Source organism: Pipistrellus kuhlii, unplaced genomic scaffold (genome assembly GCF_014108245.1).
Source record: "Pipistrellus kuhlii isolate mPipKuh1 unplaced genomic scaffold, mPipKuh1.p scaffold_m20_p_20, whole genome shotgun sequence".
NCBI lineage: Eukaryota > Metazoa > Chordata > Mammalia > Chiroptera > Vespertilionidae > Pipistrellus > Pipistrellus kuhlii.
Genome location: NW_023425516.1, coordinates 1,579,906 through 1,598,906, shown reverse-complemented (window position 1 = coordinate 1,598,906; position 19,001 = coordinate 1,579,906). Strand labels below are relative to the sequence as shown.

The 19,001-nt window shown below is 51.7% G+C and overlaps 1 protein-coding gene across 1 annotated transcript in view; it reads left to right on the top strand.

The window, feature by feature from the left end:
• Positions 1-460: 460 nt before the first annotated feature.
• Positions 461-19,001, top strand: part of SRRM4 (serine/arginine repetitive matrix 4) — a 115,969-nt gene continuing 97,428 nt past the window's right edge. The window contains exon 1 of the mRNA XM_036449412.2: positions 461-1,048. Within this exon, the coding sequence (XP_036305305.1) occupies positions 918-1,048 (131 nt within the window). The 5' untranslated portion in view covers positions 461-917. The remainder of the gene's footprint in view (positions 1,049-19,001) is intronic.

Genomic DNA, 19,001 nt, shown 5'->3' with positions numbered 1-19,001 from the left:
GGCGAGAAGCCGAATTGGTGACGGATTGTCCATCAGATGGCACTTTCTGGGTGGGTGGCGGGGACCTGGAGGCCGTCAGGCACAAAGAGGAGCACAGGGGACCCCGTCTCTGGCCTCGGCAGCCCCTCCCAGAAGTGTGGGGGTGGGGAGAGGTTAAGTTTTCTCTCTCTCCTTCCTTAGGAGATCCGCTCTGAGACTTGCCAGGGGGCTGGGAAGGGAGGTGGCCGCCTGGATCACACCCAGGCATGGATGGAGGAAGGCCTGCGCTGGTGGGTGGGGGAGGAGAGAGGGCTGGGGAGAGGATCTGCTGCCTGGTTCCGTTCGGGGTGCCCATGGCTTTTCCCGGGGTCAGCTCCGCAAGTCTGTCACCGCGTGGCCCTGGAGACAGGCGCACGCCCCGCCCTTGCTCCTCCCAGGACCTGCGGGCTTTTGTTATGCAGATGGCGGCGCGGAGGGCTGAGCCGGAGGAGGCGGGAGCTGGCGGGGAGGAGGAGACGAGGGGAGGGAGGAGGAAAGTGCAGCTTGAGCGACCAGCCTCCTCTTCCAACGTCACATTGTGAGAGAGACAAAACCCAGCGCGCCGGAGCTCACACGCGCGCACACACAGACGCCCCGGTCGCCTCTCCTGCCCGGCGCGGCCGAGAACGCCAGCCTTCCCTTCCCAGCCGGGCGCGGGGGCTCCTCGGGCTCAGCGCGCAGCCCCAAGCCGACCCAGAAGCAGAAGATCGCCGGGTACAAGCCTTCTTCCTCCCCCGCCTGCCCGGCTGAGGCGCCCCATCCCCCGCCCTGAACCCCGGTCTTTCCCACCCGATCCCTCTAGGTTTCGCGTGGACAGAGCCCAGGGCCGGGTGCGCCCGGGTTTGGAAACGTCGTTTCAGCACTTCGGACAGCGCCCCGGGAGCGGCCCTCGGTTGGCTATGGCGAGCGTTCAGCAAGGCGAGAAGCAGCTCTTTGAGAAGTTCTGGCGAGGAACCTTTAAAGCTGTGGCCACGCCGCGTCCTGAGAGCATCATTGTCGCCAGCATCACAGCCCGCAAGCCTCTGCCAAGGTAACTACCCCCTTACCCTGATGGCCCCCCTTCCTGGCCCGTGCCCTGAAGGGTGGATGCAGACAGCGGGGCCACTGCCTGTCTTTCTTTCCGGCACTACTCGCTCTCTCCCGCTGGAACATGGGAACGGATTGCTTGCATGAGGTGGGAGCTGGTGAGAAGGGACAGGGGGTCTTTAGCAAGGAGCTGCACAACTGTCTGCTGACCTGGCAGCTTCTGGTCCAGGGGTGTTGCTTGCTTGGGTGGGGGTGTGGGTGGGATACGACTTGACTGTGAAACTTTTCTTGGTATCGGGAGGAATGGTGAGTCTGAAGAGGCTGGGGGTGCCAAACAGGGATGAGGACTGAACCCTCTCAGGCGGTGCTCAGCGATAGCGGCACACTTCTATACTCAGCTCTAACACTAGCGAGCTCTGAAGGTTTTGACAAAAGCCCATATTCTGGTCCCTCCAATACACCCCAAAAAGCACCCTGCTCCTTGCCTTTCTGTCTTGTGTTGCTGCTGAATTCTGTCCTCACCAGCATCCAAAACCAGGAACGGAGCTCAAGAGTCAGGGAGCAGCCTCGCCAGATCGCAGGGATGGTCTGGGAAGAGTTTCATCTGGTCTTTCAAAAGGGATCCGAGTGGTTTGCAGGCAGGTGTGAGAAGGGATCCCTAGGTGGTGGTGGACACCGTGTGATGAGGGGAAGACGGGGAGAAGGGAAAGGGATGCAGAAAGAGGGAGAAGAGGATGCGGGGTGAACGGAGAGAAGGCTGAGCAACACGGAAACACTCCAGGGCGGAGAAAACCCAGTTCTTTTCATGAGTCGTTCCATCCAGAGGAGTTTGAGGATGGAGGGGAAAGGCTGTGCCCTCCGTCAGAGAGAACCAAGGCGGTGTGAAAACTCATCACGCGCTGGTGTTGGCTGAGTGGTTTGTGGGAGATAAAGAAAGAAGTGGACCAGGGGAGACTGGAGGATTTATTAATCCTGGCAGCCTGCATTAAGGGAGGAGATTGAAAATATGTCTGGGAAAGTGCTTCCGACAGAATGCCCGTTCTGGTACAGCCGGATCTGAACTTCCCAGCGGCCGAGGGCTGGAGGACCGACAGGGATTCGTACCCAAAATCAAACTCAGCATGGAGAACTTTTCAAGGTCTGGAAGGGGCCCGGCTCATCTCGGTCTTTAGAAAAATGGGTACCAGCCATTGGAAATGGGGGATGCGGTGAGGGGCCAGCAGGGTGTAGGGGCTGCAAGCAGCAGCAGCCGGTGTCTGTGGATGGGAGGGAGGGAGCACCCTCGGACACAGGCTGGAGAAGGGGGAACAGTGACACCCAATGCCATCAAAAGCCCATGTTTCTCTGCTTGGAAGGAGGTTCTTTGTAGAGAGTTTTTGACGTCAGCGGTTTTGTCTCCTTGGGTTCCTGCCATTTGTTCCACCTTTGGAGTGGGTGCACCTACTGTTGGCAAATCAGGTGCTGCGTTGGCCAAAAAATAATGCCCTTGTCGAGAGGACCAGAGGGAATTTCACTGGAAAGCAGCAGTGTGGCATTTGGTCTAGAGTCATCCATGGATTTCAGGGGTCCGAGGAAAGGCGAGCAGATTCCTGGTGGTGTTTTAATTCTGCAAAGCATGCCCAATGCCCTACCAGCTTTGTGCCCTCACCCGTTGTCTGTCAATCTGTTACTGGCAGGCTCTTTTCTTGGTCACATTCTCAATCATAAAAATCGCCTGCGAGTGCTTCCAACTCTCATGTTTGCTGTATCTTTGTATAAATCCCAATCTCAACCATCTAAGAACCTCACAGTAGCCAACTCTCCCCACACAGTGGTTTTTCACCCTGGTCTCTTCTAACATTCTGGGGCTCCATCCCTGAGACGAAGGCCTGAGCCCAAGCCCCTCAGTCATGTCCTGCTAGATGGATGCTCTTTGGTAACAGGTGTGGCCTCCCTTAGAACAGACTCCACACTGTCCCCGCCTCAGTCCCCGTGCCTCCCTGCCCGAGGCGCTGCTGTTATTATTTCTATTTCCCACCTGACAGAATGGCTCAGCAAGGCAGAGCCACTTGTCCAGGACACTCAGCTGCGTGGCAGAACGAACAGAAACCCAGGTTCATCTGAAGCCCAGGTCTGAACTCGTAACCACTGTGTACACTGCCTGTGACCCCTGGTTTGGGGCAGGGTGTGAGGAGAGTGAACAGGGGGCATTTGTTTTCAGGAAAGGCTGAGTTTGAGCAGTCTTTTAACAAGGCTGTCTGCAAAACCTAAAACCTAGGTCACCCCATTCTCACCCCAACCAGCCACACCCCGTGATGGTCCACGTCCACCCCCTTCTTACTGTGCCGTGCTTACTTACGGGTGAAAGTACCGTGGTTCTAAAGCAGAGGTCTTGGGAAGGGAAGGGACAGAGGCACGGGCATAGCATTGGCTGGGCCCCAGCGGCTTCCTCCAGATGCAGCCTGGGGACTTGGTCTCATCAGAAATGTTGTTTAGTTCCCTGAGTCAAGCCCAGTTCACAGTCAGCATCTGCTCCTGTCGCTGTCTGCGGGGAGACGGGGAGGAGGCAGGTGCCCCACCAGCCAGTTGTGTGGGTTACACACTTGTTTGTTTATGGATGAGGGCTACCCCCTGAAAGAACTTCCCCGGGATATGCTAAGTCTCTCTCCGAATATAATTGATTGCCAGGATAGACACTTACATGCAATTCGCTGATTCCATGGCGATGTGCATACATCACACAGGCACCCGGAGCGCAGCAACCCCTGCTCCCCTCCCCCTCAGCCCCCTCTGGGAGGCATACTTGATGAGGCAATAGCCTTATAATGTATCAAATTGCAAGCAGATGTCTGACTCAAATGTCAGAGCAGTATAGCGGAGGGGTGGCAGCACATCACAGTGGTTACGAGTTCAGACCTGAGCTCCAGACCAACCTGGGTTTCTGCTCGTTCTGCCACACAGCTGAGTGTCCTGGACAAGTGGCTCTGCCTTGCTGAGCCGTTCTGTCAGCTGGGAAATAGAAATAATGACTGCAGCGCCTCAGGCAGGGCGGTCTGAGGATGGAGGAGGTGGAGCACACCTCACGGTGCACAGGCAGAGTGGTCGTCTACTAGGCATCGCCTCTGACACGGCAGTCAGAGCTGAGACGGCCAGAGGACATCAGCCATTCCTCCCAGGACTGCGCCCACCCACTGCCCTCCTCACCCCCTTAATGCTGGCAATGCAACGATAGGATTTCAACTCCTGACAGGCAACTACATGGGGATGGAATTAACACACACCCCTGGGGAGAGGTCCCCGATTCCCCTCCCTCAGAGGAAAGGGAACTGCTTGCTGAGCTGACTCAGTGGAAGAATGGTTGGATCCAGCGAGGACTAGTGCAGCATCTTCAAGGAGTGTTCTTCGGGTTTGCATAGAGATGGCCAGGTGCTGCCAGTCTAGAGGAGGCTCAACCTCCTTGAAAAATCACAATTTTAATTCCTAGTTTCATCGAATCTAGAGCTACTACATGGTCTATGGTTTCTGCCAATACTGAAAGGGGGTTGCCATGAGTAGTTCTCCCAGGGAGACTAACAGGAACAGTCCCAGGCAAACCTGGATGAGGGTCACCAAGGTCAAACCTCACCCCATCCCAGCTGGGAGAGAGCAGCGCGCATCAATAAGTCCTTGGATTCTGCCTGCACCGAGGAGGTGGAGGCATTTTCCCTGGCGTGGACGAGTCACCTTGTTGATCGCTTAGTCTGGAAGGTTGTACCCAAGAAGTTTAGGCTCAAAGCAGAAAGCTGTTTCGAGGCCAGCTCAAACTGTAATAATCAAGTGGACCAGTAGTAGTTGAGGACTTAATGAGCATGTAAAAGTCATTTGTAATTAGTATATCGGTTGTTTGTGGGTACACGTGAGCTACTGTGTTTCCCCGAAAATAAGACATCCCCTGAAAATAAGACCTAACGCAACTTTGGGAGAAAAAAATTAATATATAAGACACTGTCTTATTTTCGGGGAAACAGGGTATAAAGCGCTAAAAAGGGGCTCCCCCTTAAAATAGGATAAGCATTCCCTTTAGAGTTCTTTTGGCAAACAATCAATTTTCTTCGAAAAGCCTTCCTTGTCCGAGTAGTCCAGAAGCAGGCTTCAGCCCAGACCCTGTCCAAAGGGTCATAAATTGGAGATTTTATGCATAAAGGGAAAGATGGCCAAAGTCATGGAAAAAGCATTTGAACCATTTAATTCAAGACTCCCCTTTGTGCCAAGAGATCAGTGAGCACGTTTGTATTGACCCTGCCCTAGGGAGCCCAGTGCAGGGCTGTGGGAGGCCTGACAGCCGTGGTTAGGAGCCAGGCACATGGTTAGGAGCCAGGCACATGGTTAGGAGCCAGGCACATGGTTAGGAGCCAGGCACATGGTTAGGAACCAGGCACCGAAGGTCATGGAGGATGCTGGCCCTGGCCATGAGCGAAGGCTTTTCTCTGGGGAGGGTGTGTCATCATTTTGGTCCAACCTCTCTCCTTCTGAAGGTGAAATGTGCTGAGGGTGTCCAGGGGTTGGTAGGGGATCATGTCCGGCCGTCTGTCCATTGGTGGGGTGCTGTTGGAGAGACCTGGGCTGCGTGCGGTACATGTTGGTGACAGTTGGATGTGTTAATGGAGTGAGTATACATGGTCCCAATCTAGTGGCAGATTTACTCTCTCCCAGCGCCCCTCCCAGTCCTGGCAGAGGGGATTCTGAGAAGACTTGCCTCCCGCTAGTATCAGGGCGGAGCTCCCTAGATATAGCTGCCTGGCTGCTGGGAGTAGACATGGTGGCTGGGAGGGGACAGAAGGTTGGATCCAATGCCGCCTGGAACTGCTCCATGAACTCTACCCCCGCTCCAAGCGACCCCGCTCCAAGGGGCCTCAGCAGCCCACCCCCTTCATGAGGAAGGGATCCTGGGCTACGTGCCTCCTGCTCCACAAGCACCCAGGCAGGCTGCAGGGGCACAGTCACCCTGAAGATACTCCTCCTTCCAGAACTTTCCTCGGAGGTGGAAGAACTTGCAGGGCTAACAGAGCCGGCGTTCGTTCATTGCTTGCTAGGAAGGCTAGCTCTGAAGTGTGAGGAGATGTTTCCGATGTAGAGAAAGCAAAAACGGTTTGAGGCTTGAGCTCTGAATTCAGAGTCACCCAGGCGGAAATGCTGCTTCGCTCTTTCCTGGCTTTGGAATCTGCTGGTCACGTCACTGCTCCATGCCTCAGTTTCCCCGTCTGTGAAATGCTCAGCGGATGGGGTTGTAGTGAGGGGTGAATGAGATAACTCCTGGAGGACATGGCCCAGTGCCCGGCACAGACGAAACCCCCATAAATGGCACCTCCTCACTAGGACATGAGCCACCCCATGAGATGCAGGGAGAATGCTGAGTCCCTCACCACCTGGGCAGAGTTAGTTAGTTAGTTACCACCTGGTGTTGAGGCCCGGCTCCCCTGGCCTTGCCACCTGTGTCTCCCCCTCTCCCCCAAACACACACACCGCTCTGCATTTATTTGAGGATATGACTTTGGAGCCACTGGAGATGTAGAGCTGTTGAAAAGAACCTGACAGGCCCTGATGGCAAACTAATTGAAAGAACGTTTCCATTCACTGTTTGCAAACGCTTACTGTCTAAGTGACTTTTGGCAAGCAAGTTGGCCTTCCCCGTCTTGGTTTCTCCATCCACAGAATGGGGCTAACAGCAGCAAGAGGTGTTGTCAGGACTGAAGGACTGGTTCTGGAAAGCGCTGCTTGGCCACAGTGAGGCCTCCATCAGTGTTAGCTCTGGCCGTTAATAATCAGTCATAGTTTTTATTCGTCCTCCATGCCACGACCATCAGGGAGGAAGGGATGGATGAAATGCAGTGTCTCCCTTTAAGGGCCTCGGAAACTTAACTCACAAAAACACGTTAATATGACACGAGGCAGCTGGTCTGGAAAAATAGGTGGGAATAAAGAAAGGGGAGGTGGGAACCTGGAGCAGGGAGAAGCCCTCTGTGAGGCTGGAGTCCCTTGCTTATAGTCACACAGTTATCCTCAGTTATCTGATCTGTAAAGTGGCAATGATTCCTTTATTTCATCAATTTTACCTACAAATGCAAAGGATGATCAGAGTGAATAGGGCCTTTATCCCCAGTAGAGTCTCAAGAAAGATCCTTTCCCAGAAGAGCAGTAGGTTAGACTCTCTTCGGGAAGCGTAGTCAGTGCGGAGGAAGGAGGGCCACGGGAGGGAACCGCCCACCCATTACAAAGCTCCCAGCTTCCCTGGCACCTGCGCAAGGATGCAGGGTCTGGTATGGGCCATTGGGTTTCTTGTCCTTCCCCGTCCAGCTCTGGCTAAAGCGAGATTCCGTCTGCATCAGGGGCTCAGAGTGAGCCCACACTCGTTGCAGACAAAGCACCTGGAGGAAGCTGCATGCGGCTAAAAAATAAATTTGTACCTTCATTCGTTCACCAGTGTTCCTGAGCTCCTCTCAGTGTAGCAGCGAACAATGTGCAGTTCCTGCTCTTGCCCACCCCACCGGGAGAAAGATAATAAGTGAAGAAACAAACACGCAGTATAAGATCAGGTGGTAATGAGGACTCTAGAGAAGAATCAAATTGGGAGAATGAGAGGGAGGGAGGGGCTGCTGTTGGATGGAGAGGTCTGGGACCTGGATGAAGGGAGGGAGCAAGCCAGGAGGATAACTGGGGGAAAGTGTCTGAGACCGAGGGTACAGCAAGTGCAAAGGCCCGGGGGTAGAAGCAGGCTGGGTGTATTGAGAAACAGCAAGAAAGTCAGTGTGGCTGGAGCAGAGTGAGAGGAAGGCTGGGGAGGACTGCACAGATGTAGGCAGCAAACAGCTGAGGCAGTGCCTGGTAAGCCAGCTGTGGACCTCGCTGTCCAGGCAGGGGGTCCCGTGGGGCTCCTGCCTCTCAGTCAGGGTCCAGGGTCTGCTCTGCTTCTCTTGGCTTCTCTCTCCCGATTCTATGCATCCAGCGGTGACTTTGAATAGCAGTGTCAGAAGCTTAGCTGGGCCCTCCATGTGTTATGGACAAGCATGAAATTTACAGTCTCTCTGATTGTGATCAATCAGATTAGGAAATTGAAAAAGACACTGTTTAGACTTCCAAATAGCAGTGGCAAATCTTGTTCCCATGATGGCGAGGGTTTGATGTATCTCTCATATTCAAGCATGCAAATCTAGGCGCTCCCTCTCACCCAGCAGCCCCCTTCGCTGCACACCTGCAACACCCTCAAAGCTAGTCTCTTCTCCTCCTCTCCCTCCCATCCCCCTTCTCTTCCTCCCTCTCTCCCACTTCCTTTCCCCCTTCCCTCCCTCCCTCCTTCTCCCTCTCTTCCTTCCTCCTTTAATTCCTCCCTCCCTCCCTCCCTCCCTCCCTCCCTCTTTCTTTCTGTCCCTCTCCCTCCTCCCCCATCTCTCTCCCTCTTCTCTCCCCCTCCCCCATCTCCATTTGAGATTTTGCTGAGGGAACTCCCATATGCCACAGCCGGTGTGCGGACCGCTGTAAAATAAAACACAGAATTAAGATGTCATAGAGACAAAGCCAAACCAAGTACAGGAACAGTGCCGAACCCTAAAACAGTCATTAAGTAATTCCCGTCTACATGTGTCTGTTCAAAACAAACATGAAGATCCTCTGGATGCAGATGCCTCTCATCAGGAGATTCCCTAGTCGCCGATTCCCAGGGCTTACATCCCGCTGACAGCTTCGCTGAGCAGAAACCCCCATCACTGTTCTCTGGCTTCATTAAAAGTTAAGCTTAGGCAAGTGAGCCGGAATTTTACAAGGCAGGCACACTCCTGCGGGAGGGGAGGTGCCATCTGGGCCTGCATGTGTGCATTCATGTGCGTGTGCGCACTCACGGTGGGAATGTGTGTGCTGAGCTCCTTACGCATCATGTGCCCAGCCCCATGCTAAGCATGTTTCATCTGTTGTCTGATTCCACCCTCACCATCACTTTAGGGACAAGCATTTTTAAGAACTTGTTTTACAGATGAAGAAACTGAGGCATAGAGAGTGGAAGTGACCTGCTCAAGGGCACGTGGCTGGGAGGACTCGGAATTGGGAGAAGAGCCCAGAGCTCTTAATGGATATGTTTATAGTTTAGCACGCTTTGCAGAGAAGGAAAATCTGAGACCAGGGAGGGGAGTGTGGCAGTTTGGAAGTGATGAAAGTGAGATCTGAACTCGGGTCTGCCCAACTGCAACTGGCCACATTCTTCTCTTCCTGTCACTGTGGTTTTTGCTTTGTGTTGCTCCTCTTGTTTTAATCCAATCTAGGCAATCACCATTGCTATAATCACAACATGCTACCCTCTCCTCCTTGAGCCAGAATAATTCAGAGCGACTCAGATATACATCTCCGCCCAGCTACAGACCTCCATCACTATCCCTTGGTTTGTAGACATAGAGCCAAGGCCTAAAGTTTCTTTAGGATCCAGTTTCTGCCCACCCCCCAAGATCATTCCTAAAATACTGCCCTTCCCTCCCTCTCCTCTGCTACACCCTCCTCCTTTTATTGTAGTTACTCAAACTTTCCATGACCTTCCTGCCTCAGGGCCTTTGCACATGCTGCCAGGAAAGCTTCCCCTCTCCCCTGGTGCCTAATCTATACCTATTTTACTTTAAGATTTCAGCTCAAGTGCTGTTTTCTTAGGGAATCCTTCCCTAATGCTCCAGACTGGACATTTCTTAGCACTGTAGTACCCATCTTGGTTCTGGATATGTTTGTAATTTTATATTGATTGTGGGATCATTGATTAAAGTATACTCCTCCCAGTAGACTGGAAGCTTCATGAAGAAGGGACTGTGTGTACATTGGTACATCTCTCTCACATAGCAGAGGACCAAACAAATGGGACGTATGAATTTTAACACTTTCCCTTCATCAAATCACTTTTATGCCTGATAGCATAAAATTGCCAATATATGAAAACAGTGATGTTATTTCCGTTGAGAACTGTTGGAACTTCTGAGGTAGAACCATGTCCATCTCACTCCTTGCTGTATTTCAGCACCTAGGACAGTGACCCATGGACTGGGGTCTTTGAGTATTTGTAAAATGAATAATTGATGAGGGCATGCAGGTATAGAAGCATGTGTTACCGATGAGGAAACTTGGAGCCAGACCTAGACACAACATCGTATAGCATCAGAATTTTAGAGCTAAAGGATGTAGAAATTACCCAGTCTCCTCAGTTTACAAGTGGTGGTGAGGGATATCTATACTAATAAAAGGGTAATATGCTAATTAGACCAGGTCGTCCAGACATCTTTCAGTCATCTTGTCCTCCTTCCAGATAAAGCCATGGTCACGGGGGCCGAGACAGAGGGGTTAGGGGCAATCAGGCAGGCAGAGGCAGTTAGGGGCCATCAGGCAGGCAGAGTGGTTAGGGGTGATCAGGCAGGCAGGCAGACAGGTGAGCAGTTAGGAGCCAGCAGTCCCAGACTGTGAGAGAGATGTCCGACTGCCAGTTTAGGCCTGATCCTGCAAGTTTAGGTTAGACCTAAACTGGCAGTCAGACATCCCCCAAGGGGTCCAAGATTATAAGAGGGTGTAGGCCGGGTAGAGTGACACCCCCCTCCCCCTTGCATGAATTTCATGCACCAAGCCTCTAGTGTTTTATAATATGCATAACGTTTTGGAACAACATAAAATTTATAAGTAAATACATATACAGGATGTCTCAAAAAATGTATACACACCTTAACAGCTAATAGCTCAATTTTGAAAATGAAATGTATTTCAGTAAACACCACCTTTATAATTATTCAAAGTGTGTGTACATTTTTTGCTACATACTATATGTGGTGGTTTTATTCTCAAATCTCTTACAGAGAGGTGTGAGATCAAGAGATCTTTAGGACCCGCTAGTCTAAGTTAGCTCCTCATTTTGTGGGTGGGGAAACTGAGACCCACAAAGGGGGAGAGATTTGCCCAAGGTCCATAGCCTGAGTTGGCCTGGGTGAGCTCTAAGTTTAGGGAGGTGGTATTTGCCCATCGTCAAAGTTCATATTTGAACTTCCCCGCTGTAACCAGACACCACTCTCTCTTGCTCCCCGCCCCCACTGTGAGATATGGCACCTGCCCCATCGAGACCTCCGGGCATATGCTGCCCGGAGCCTGGGCTGGGATCCTGAGATGTCCATCTGTGCCCAGCTTGTGCCCAGCAGAGCAGGTGAGCAGCTCTGGCTGCTTCTGGGATCCTATTTCAGAGCTTCCAGCTGATAAGGAGGCTTTTGTTTGGCCAGCCGGGCCTCCACAGCCAGGTGGCAGGTGATGCTGGGCCCGCCCACTGTCACAGGGGGAGGTGTCCGGGCAGGGGTGCAGGATGGGCTCAGGGCCACCGTTTACCATGGGGCGTTTGTTTCTGGAAGGAAACCACTGTCATAAAGGTGCCTTCCAATGGTTAGGTTCTTACAAACCGGCCTCACCTCACAGAGGGTCCTTTGAGGAGCTCAAACACAGCTTCCTCGTGTTGCAGACGGGGAGATGAGGCCAGGGGAGCACGGGGAGTGCCGTGGCACACGGTGTGAACGTCAGGGCTGGAGCTGAAACAGGGACCCTTGACACCCTTCCTCCGTACACTGCTCAGGGTTCCTTGGGGAAGAAGGCAGAGAAATTAATTCATCCCCATTTTACAAACAGGACTGGTGAGGCTCAAACATGCAAAATGGCTTGCCTACTGTCACATCACTGAAATAACCATATATCGTTACTACTGCTGCTGTTGTAGTTAAACAGTTACTATTGATCTCCTCTGATCCTCACAGCAGAAAGGGCCAGTTTTATGTCAACGTTTTCATAATGGCTGTTAACCGACGATATGCCCATCACTGAGCACAATGCTTTCTCTGCAATATATCGCCAACCCACTCATTCGTCTTGTGAGGTAGTTAGATTCTATGACAGTTTCCACTTTGTAGACGAGGAAGCTGAGGATCAGAGGGGTAAGCCACCTGCCTAAACTCACGCAGCTGGGAAATGTCAGAGCGGATCGGGAGCCTGTTCTGGGCAGGACACCTGCCCTGCCGATGGATCCCCTGGCGCAGGGAGGAGCTCCATTGCCCCATCCTTTACTTCTCAGTTGCGCAGAGGGACTGTGTCTTCCTTCATTTGTGCAGATCTCCCTTCAGCACCGAGCTTCTAAGTACAAAGCATCGCGATGAGTAAAATTTCCTCTGCTCTCAAGTTGCTCACATTTGAATAGGGAAGATGTGTCTATAAATAAGTAGCAGTTAGCAGGCAGGCCAGGGTTAATATTGTCCAAAAGGGGATTTCTTAGTGGCTAGCTCGGGTCTTCTTAACCAGTGTTAGCCCTTTGGGACTGGATTTGACTCTTAGGTCTTGGCTGGGCTATTCCAAAAAAAAAAAGAAAAGGGGGGGGGGGAGGGGAATTAAATTGTGAACAGTTCAGTTGCTCAAGGTCATATAAGTTAGTGGTAATGCCTTGCAATTTTAGACCTGTCCTGTTCGTAAGCTAAGCTCCATGGCAGTGGATAGATATTACGTCATTGTATCTTCATCCCAACCTTTGGCAGTTGGTGGACGTGAGGTTCAGAGGATTTAAGCAACTTGGCCAAGGTTAGCATGTGGTAAGGGTCAGAGTTAGAATTATAGCCCTGATGTGTTTGCAGCCACAGCCTTCCCCTCTACCCAACACCTGCTTCCCCGGAAGCCAGGCAGGGAGCATAGGTGTCACCGGTGAGGCCACGCTGTCCTCCTGCCTGCGAGTGTTTAGTGAGCACTACGTGGAAGCTTACGTTTCCTGGGTCGCTTCTGTGAGGCTGAGCTCAGGCAGCAGGGAAGGGCCTGCTGGCAGTGGGGCTGCCCTCAGGGGCTGGCTGAGGGGTGGTCCTGGGCACTGAGGGTTCCTCGGAGGAAGAATCAGCCAGCAGGAAACGCCTTTCACGCTACAAGTGCTCTCCAGCAAGGAGATTATCGAGCCTCCTGTGAAGAGGAATAGCCCTTCGCAGGAGATGAGAGGTGCTGGCAGTTAATCACGTGTTTTCTTGACCAGAGCTGGACTCACAGAGGGTGACGCAGAGGACGAGCAGGACCGTTGGTGCTGAGGAAGGGCTAGGAGGATCAGTATTTGATAAGCACCGGTGTTTCCCACTCCCTTGCACTCCCCTGTAGGGTGAATCAGAGCAGCCTTACATTGTAAGGAAGAGCACAGGCTCAGGGAGGTCCTTTTACTTGCCCAAGGTTGCCCAGCATGGCAGAGCTCTGGCTATTGGCTATGGGTTTATATATGTCACCATGGTGACACCCATCACAGGACACCTTTCTGGTCTTTTGGAATTTCTTCCTCCCTCCCTCCTTCCTTTTACTCTCTGTCTCTTCCTCTCCTCTCCTCAGTCCAGAGGCAATCTTTCTCTACTCTAGAGGAATTTTTCTTCCTGTGTGCTTCTCTAAGACTCTCTGTCGCCCATAAATCCCCTTCTCCTAAAAACTTTAACTTTTCCAAAATGCAATAGCTAAGAACACATTCCTATTCTTCCTGTTTTCAGTCGGACACATGCCTCCCCTGAGGCAATGAGGATAGAGCCCAGGATCTGCTTAAATAGTTAGAAGAAGAGAGGAAACACAGGGAGGAAAACCGTCACATGAATCAGTATCAAAATACCCCATGGCACGTGCCCTCTCTCCTTCATCCCCTTCAGCTTTTGAGACGGGTGCTATGCCTGTCTCCAGGCAACAGACAGGAAGCTGAGGTTCAGGAAGGTTAGGTGGCTCCTGCGAGGTCACACAGCTGGGAAGTGGATCCGGGATGCAAGCCCAGGTTTGTAAGGCTCCGGCAGTCAAGATTTCAGCCCATGTCTTACACACACGTGAGGGGAAAAGTCAAAACTGACCAGAAAGGACCCGTGACTTGCCCAAGATGGATCCGCAGTTCCGCAGAATGGGAGCCAGCCTTGCTGCACCCACCGGCATCTGGGCCTGTGCCCATGGAGTTCAGTCTCAGCCCAGCCATGAAGCTCAGAAAGAGATGCCTTAGAATGTCCACCAAACCACAGAACTAGGTAACTGAGTGGATAAGGGCAGAAAGGCAAAAAACAAAAACAAAAACAAAAACAAACGTCCCCCAAGGAGCCAACAGCTTCAATTAGTAGTGGTTACTGGCGGCAACACCATGTTGAAGTGGCTCCTGGACTGTATCTGTGATCAGCAGCAAGGAGTGCGTTATCAATTAGTGATGCCCCTCACTGGTGCCGACAAGGACCGTGGCAGAGCAGGGGCGATGTCTTTATATTCCCCAGGAGGAGAATCCTGTGGCTTTTGGGAGGACCAGATCACGTGCCAGCCATTAAACACTTACTGTGCTGCTGGTGCTGGGCTCTTGACAGTCATTGTTTCAATTAATGTTCATCGTGCCCCCTCACTTTTTCCCAGATACAAATAATGGAACCTCAGAAAGGCAAGTCACTTGCCCAAAGCAAAAGAAACTAGTTAGTAGCCAATCAGCACTGGTAACTACAAAACCATAGGGTTGATGGAGAGAAATGTCAATGGAAGAGCAGTCCCGGAACCTTTTCATTAGCGTGTGGATGTCTATATTTGGCCAAAGGGCTTTGTCTTGTTTATCTCCATAGGCCTAGCAGCTAGCACAGGGAGGACACAACCCATGCCCAAAGCCTCTTTACTTAGAACTGTGACAGGCACGGTGCTAGGTCCCCGAGGAGGGGGTGTAGTGAGTGAAGAGATTTGGCTGTGCATATGTCACAGGAAAGCAATCTGGTGCGGTGCTTGGCACAGACTAGGTCCACGGTACTTGTTTGTTGAGTCAACCAGTGCTAGAGGACTTGGCTGCTGGTGGGATTCAGAAGACAAGAGAGAGACCATCTTGGTAAAGGCAGGGCTCGCTGGCTGCCGCTTCCACAGATGACAAGCTCAGTGGACACGTGTGATGATCTCCTCAAGCAAGTCAGGCAGCTGAACGGGGGAGGGAGGAGGAGGAAGCGGGTGTCCTGCACCGAGGGAGCTATTTTTGGCTCTGTGTTCAGCCAGCAGGATGCTGGGAGGCCGCAGGAGGGGACTGCTGTGAGGGCTCTGGAACTCAGAGCCTGGACGGGCCAGCTTCCTCCTGCCTGGAGCACCCGTGGGGGGAGGCAGCCAGGAGGGGCGGCCTCAGGGAGCCCCATCTCCTCTTTCCCAGCTGTGTCTAGCCTTGGTTAAGTTGGGGGGGGGTGTGATTCCTCTTATCTGCAGAGCTGGCATATTGCATTTTTAAAGAATTTCAGATGATGAAATCACTGTGAGATGGATGGACTTATTTTTTTCCTACTTCACAGACGAGAAAAGTAAGACTAATAATAATGACAAGGATAACGATAGTGACCGCCTAAGGTAGGTGCTTACAATTGCATATTAACTTCTCAAAGCCTAGCAGTGCCTTGAGAGAAAGGAACTATGTGCATCTCTACTCTACAGATGGGGAAACTGAGGCTCAGAGAAGTCAGAACGTCATCACACCCAGTCCTATCTGATTCCAGAGCCTACACGCTTAACCTCCAAGCTATCCCGCCTCCTTGTCAGCCAGTTTAATTCGTTAAGTAATAATTTGCATTGGTATAGTGTTTTCCATTTTCCAAATACTTGATGTATAGGACATCCCAAAAAATGTATATACATACTTTGAATAATGATTTAAAAAAAAGGGCTTATTAACATTCATTTGCAAAATTGAGCTAGCTGTGAAAGTGTGTATACTTTTTCTAAAATATATTTTTATGGATAGTATACATATTTTGTGCCTTTGAGCTGCGAGGTAATACTGCAAAGGGGGCAGAACAAGTATTCTTTCTTCTTCACATACGTTGACACGTACAATGCGGTGCCTGGAAGGTCCTTCCTGCTGTGCTCCATGCAGTGCTTTGTACAGTATGAGTGACATGTGATGCTTTGAACAGTCCTGCGAAGCCCCTCCTGTGCCACACGCCCTGTTTCACTTCCCGAGCCTCGGTGTCTTCACCTCCAAAACGGGAGGTGCCTTTCTCCCAAGGTCACTGCGAGCATCAGAGACGATGATTTGGAAAAGAACCTCACACACCTGGCACATTAAAGAAGCATCCAGCCCTGCCGGCGTAGCTCACTGGTTGAGCTTTGACCTATGAACCAGGAAGTCATGGTTCCATTCCCGCTCAGGGCACATGTGCAGGTTCGATCCCCAGTGTAGGGTGTGTAGGAGGCAGCTGATCAATGATTCTCATCATTGATGTTTCTATCTCTCTCTCCCTCTCTGAAGAAGTATCCAGCTACATCCCTTGGGCTTTTCCTTTTATTAGGAGTGAGCAAATACTTCTGTTGGCTCTCTCTTTAAAAAAAAAATAATTTTAGAGAGGGAGGAAGAAAAAGAGGGAGGAGGGAGGGAGGGAGAGAGGGAGAGAGAGAGAGAGAGAGAGAGAGAGAGAGAGAGAGAGAGAGAGAGAGAGAAATTTTGAGTCTGTATCTAATTATAAAGGCAGTGCTCTTAACTGTTAGACCACACTGCCTAGGCGAAGTGCCACATTCAAAGTGTTCTTGGGAAGATTAAACATGGTGATAAACAAAGTGATTAGCCCACCATTAATGCTTATTTAAATAGGTCACAAAAAAATAAAACAAGAAAAAATTCAATTGTCAAAGTTTCTCTTTGTTTTATCCTTTGCAAATTGGTTTCCCATGTGGTCACTTATTCAGCGCTTTATGTGCTGGAGCTGGTGGGGACCCTTAGCACATGACAATGAACTAGATCCTGTCCCTGCAGAGTTGGGTATGGGATGGCTTCCTCCTCCCCAAATTCTTGGAGATTCTGAGAAAGGACAACAGCGCTGTCAGAAACATGGGGTCTGACTGGCTATTGCAATGGGAACCAATTGGTGGGAAGGGTTCGTTTCCCATTCATGGGACACCCTGAGCCAGTAGGCAGGTAGAAGGGACTGTAAGTTTTTTATTTAAGCATTTCAAGAAAGTGTTTCTTTTCCCTTGTAGTGACAGAGCCTTACCTCCATGCCTTTAGGGCCACCATAGACACAATTACATTTCTCAGATGCCCTAGGCACGGCCATTGGTGCAGGGTCCTCAGAGAGCCGATCTCGGCCCTTCTTGGGCATCAGGTGCAAGGGAGGGGCCTCTCGTGGGCAAGGCCCGGCGGGACGGGATAGGAATAGTAACAGTAACAGTAACAGTAACAGTAACAGCAGCATTTACTGAGTGTTTATCCAATGGCAGCCACTGTGCTAAGCCCTGTATGTGAATGATATTGCTTACTCCTCCCGACCACCCAAAGCTGGGTCCCTTTTCATCATCCTCATGTTGCTGTGTGACTTGTGGGGCTCAGTGAAGTGACAGCACTCGTTCAAGGTCATGCTGCTAGCAAACAGGCACTGGACCCCTGGCCCCTAACCACTCGGTCCCACTGCTACCCACCATCTCTCTGTGGCTCTGTATCTGGGTCCCAGGGAGGCAGGGAATGTGGGAAGCCTGTTAGGCCAGGGGCACAGCCTGTGGCCGAGGACCAGGGGAAAGTGGATAGAACCCACCCAACGACCGTGTCACCCAATCAAAGCCTCCGCTGCATGGCTCTGCACCCTCCCAGTCCCCAGCCTGCCCCGAGCCCAGCCCAGGGTTCCGTGGCATCCTTGATTCTCTCAGGGACATGCTGAAAAGGTTGAAGTCAGCAATTGCGTAAGTCACTGATTATCAAAAATGAGGGCTATTTTATATATTTTTTCAGTTCCTATTTCCCTTCTTGCTTTGCTCAAGGGTTTGGGGTTGTTCTGTAGGCGAGCCCGTAGAGGTTGTAAGGGGTGTCACCACGAACAATGAGCCGTCTTCTCCGCATGGATATTGCCTGTGACGCCGACAGCAGAGCCCGAAGGCCGCAGTGGGCAGAAGGCGGATGAGAGGGACGCTGGACGCCTCGTCCTCCCAAGCCCCTCCGGGCTTGCGGTCCCGGCCTGGCCTCAGTGGGACCCAGAGAGAGGACTGACTGTCTTTCTCTTCTCTCTATCGATGACAAAGCTGTTAGCCGAGGAAGCGATCAGAATATGCAGCCAAAAATATATAGGGAATGAAGTGCGATAATAGTGTTTCAGTCTGTTAATTAGGAATGTTTGTGGATTTTCTGAGTTTTAAAAATTTGATTGTTTATCCTCTCGTTGTAAATGAATACTGGGCGGAGGTTTACAATTGTCAGTATGTAGACGTTAATTCTTGTACTATTTTTATTATTATTTCTCATGCGAATCAAACCCACTTTTGCCCCACCCTTCAGCACCAAATTTCATTTCTGAAATTGTATACATTTTTTCTTAAAGAGCCCCCCACCCTAACCCCCCTCAGCAGTGTAAGTAAGCTCCAGCCCCCACACTGGTATGGCCCTGCTCTAAGATGCTGGGATCATAAGATTCTATGTTTTTGTTCCACAAAGCTAAGGTTTGTCATTGCTGAGCCCTTCGGCTCCCTCTCACTTCCCATGGGACACTGGGACACTTGGTTCCCAGACTTCACAATCCCAAAAGCTCCCGCTTTGCACCCAGAACATGTGCAGCCCAGGAATGTGTCTTCCAGAAGGTGGGCCAGGCTGCTGTTTCTGATGGCAGCTGCTCCGAGGGCCGGGCGGCCGGCAGCAGGCAGCTCCCGAGAAGCCCACTTTTCTTGGCTTCTGCGTTCACTGGGGTTTCTCTGTGTCCCATCCGGCAGCTGACAGGTCTGAGGAGAGAACTGGGAAGGTCAGGGTCAGCAGGGCCTCCAATCTTCTTATGTACAGGCAAAGAGACCAGTCAGAGTGGGGCCAGGGCAGGTGCAAGCCCACTCAGCAAGTGGCCACAGCCAGGGCTCCGCCCAATGAAGAGACCGCCTTTCCCTTCACTGCTCCCCCAGGAGGGCACTTGGCCTCCTGCTGAGGAGCAGGTGGGGGTGATCCCAGAGGCTGAGTGGAGCCATGTCAGAGCCTAAAAACGCCAGAGTCCCAGCTCCCACCAAGC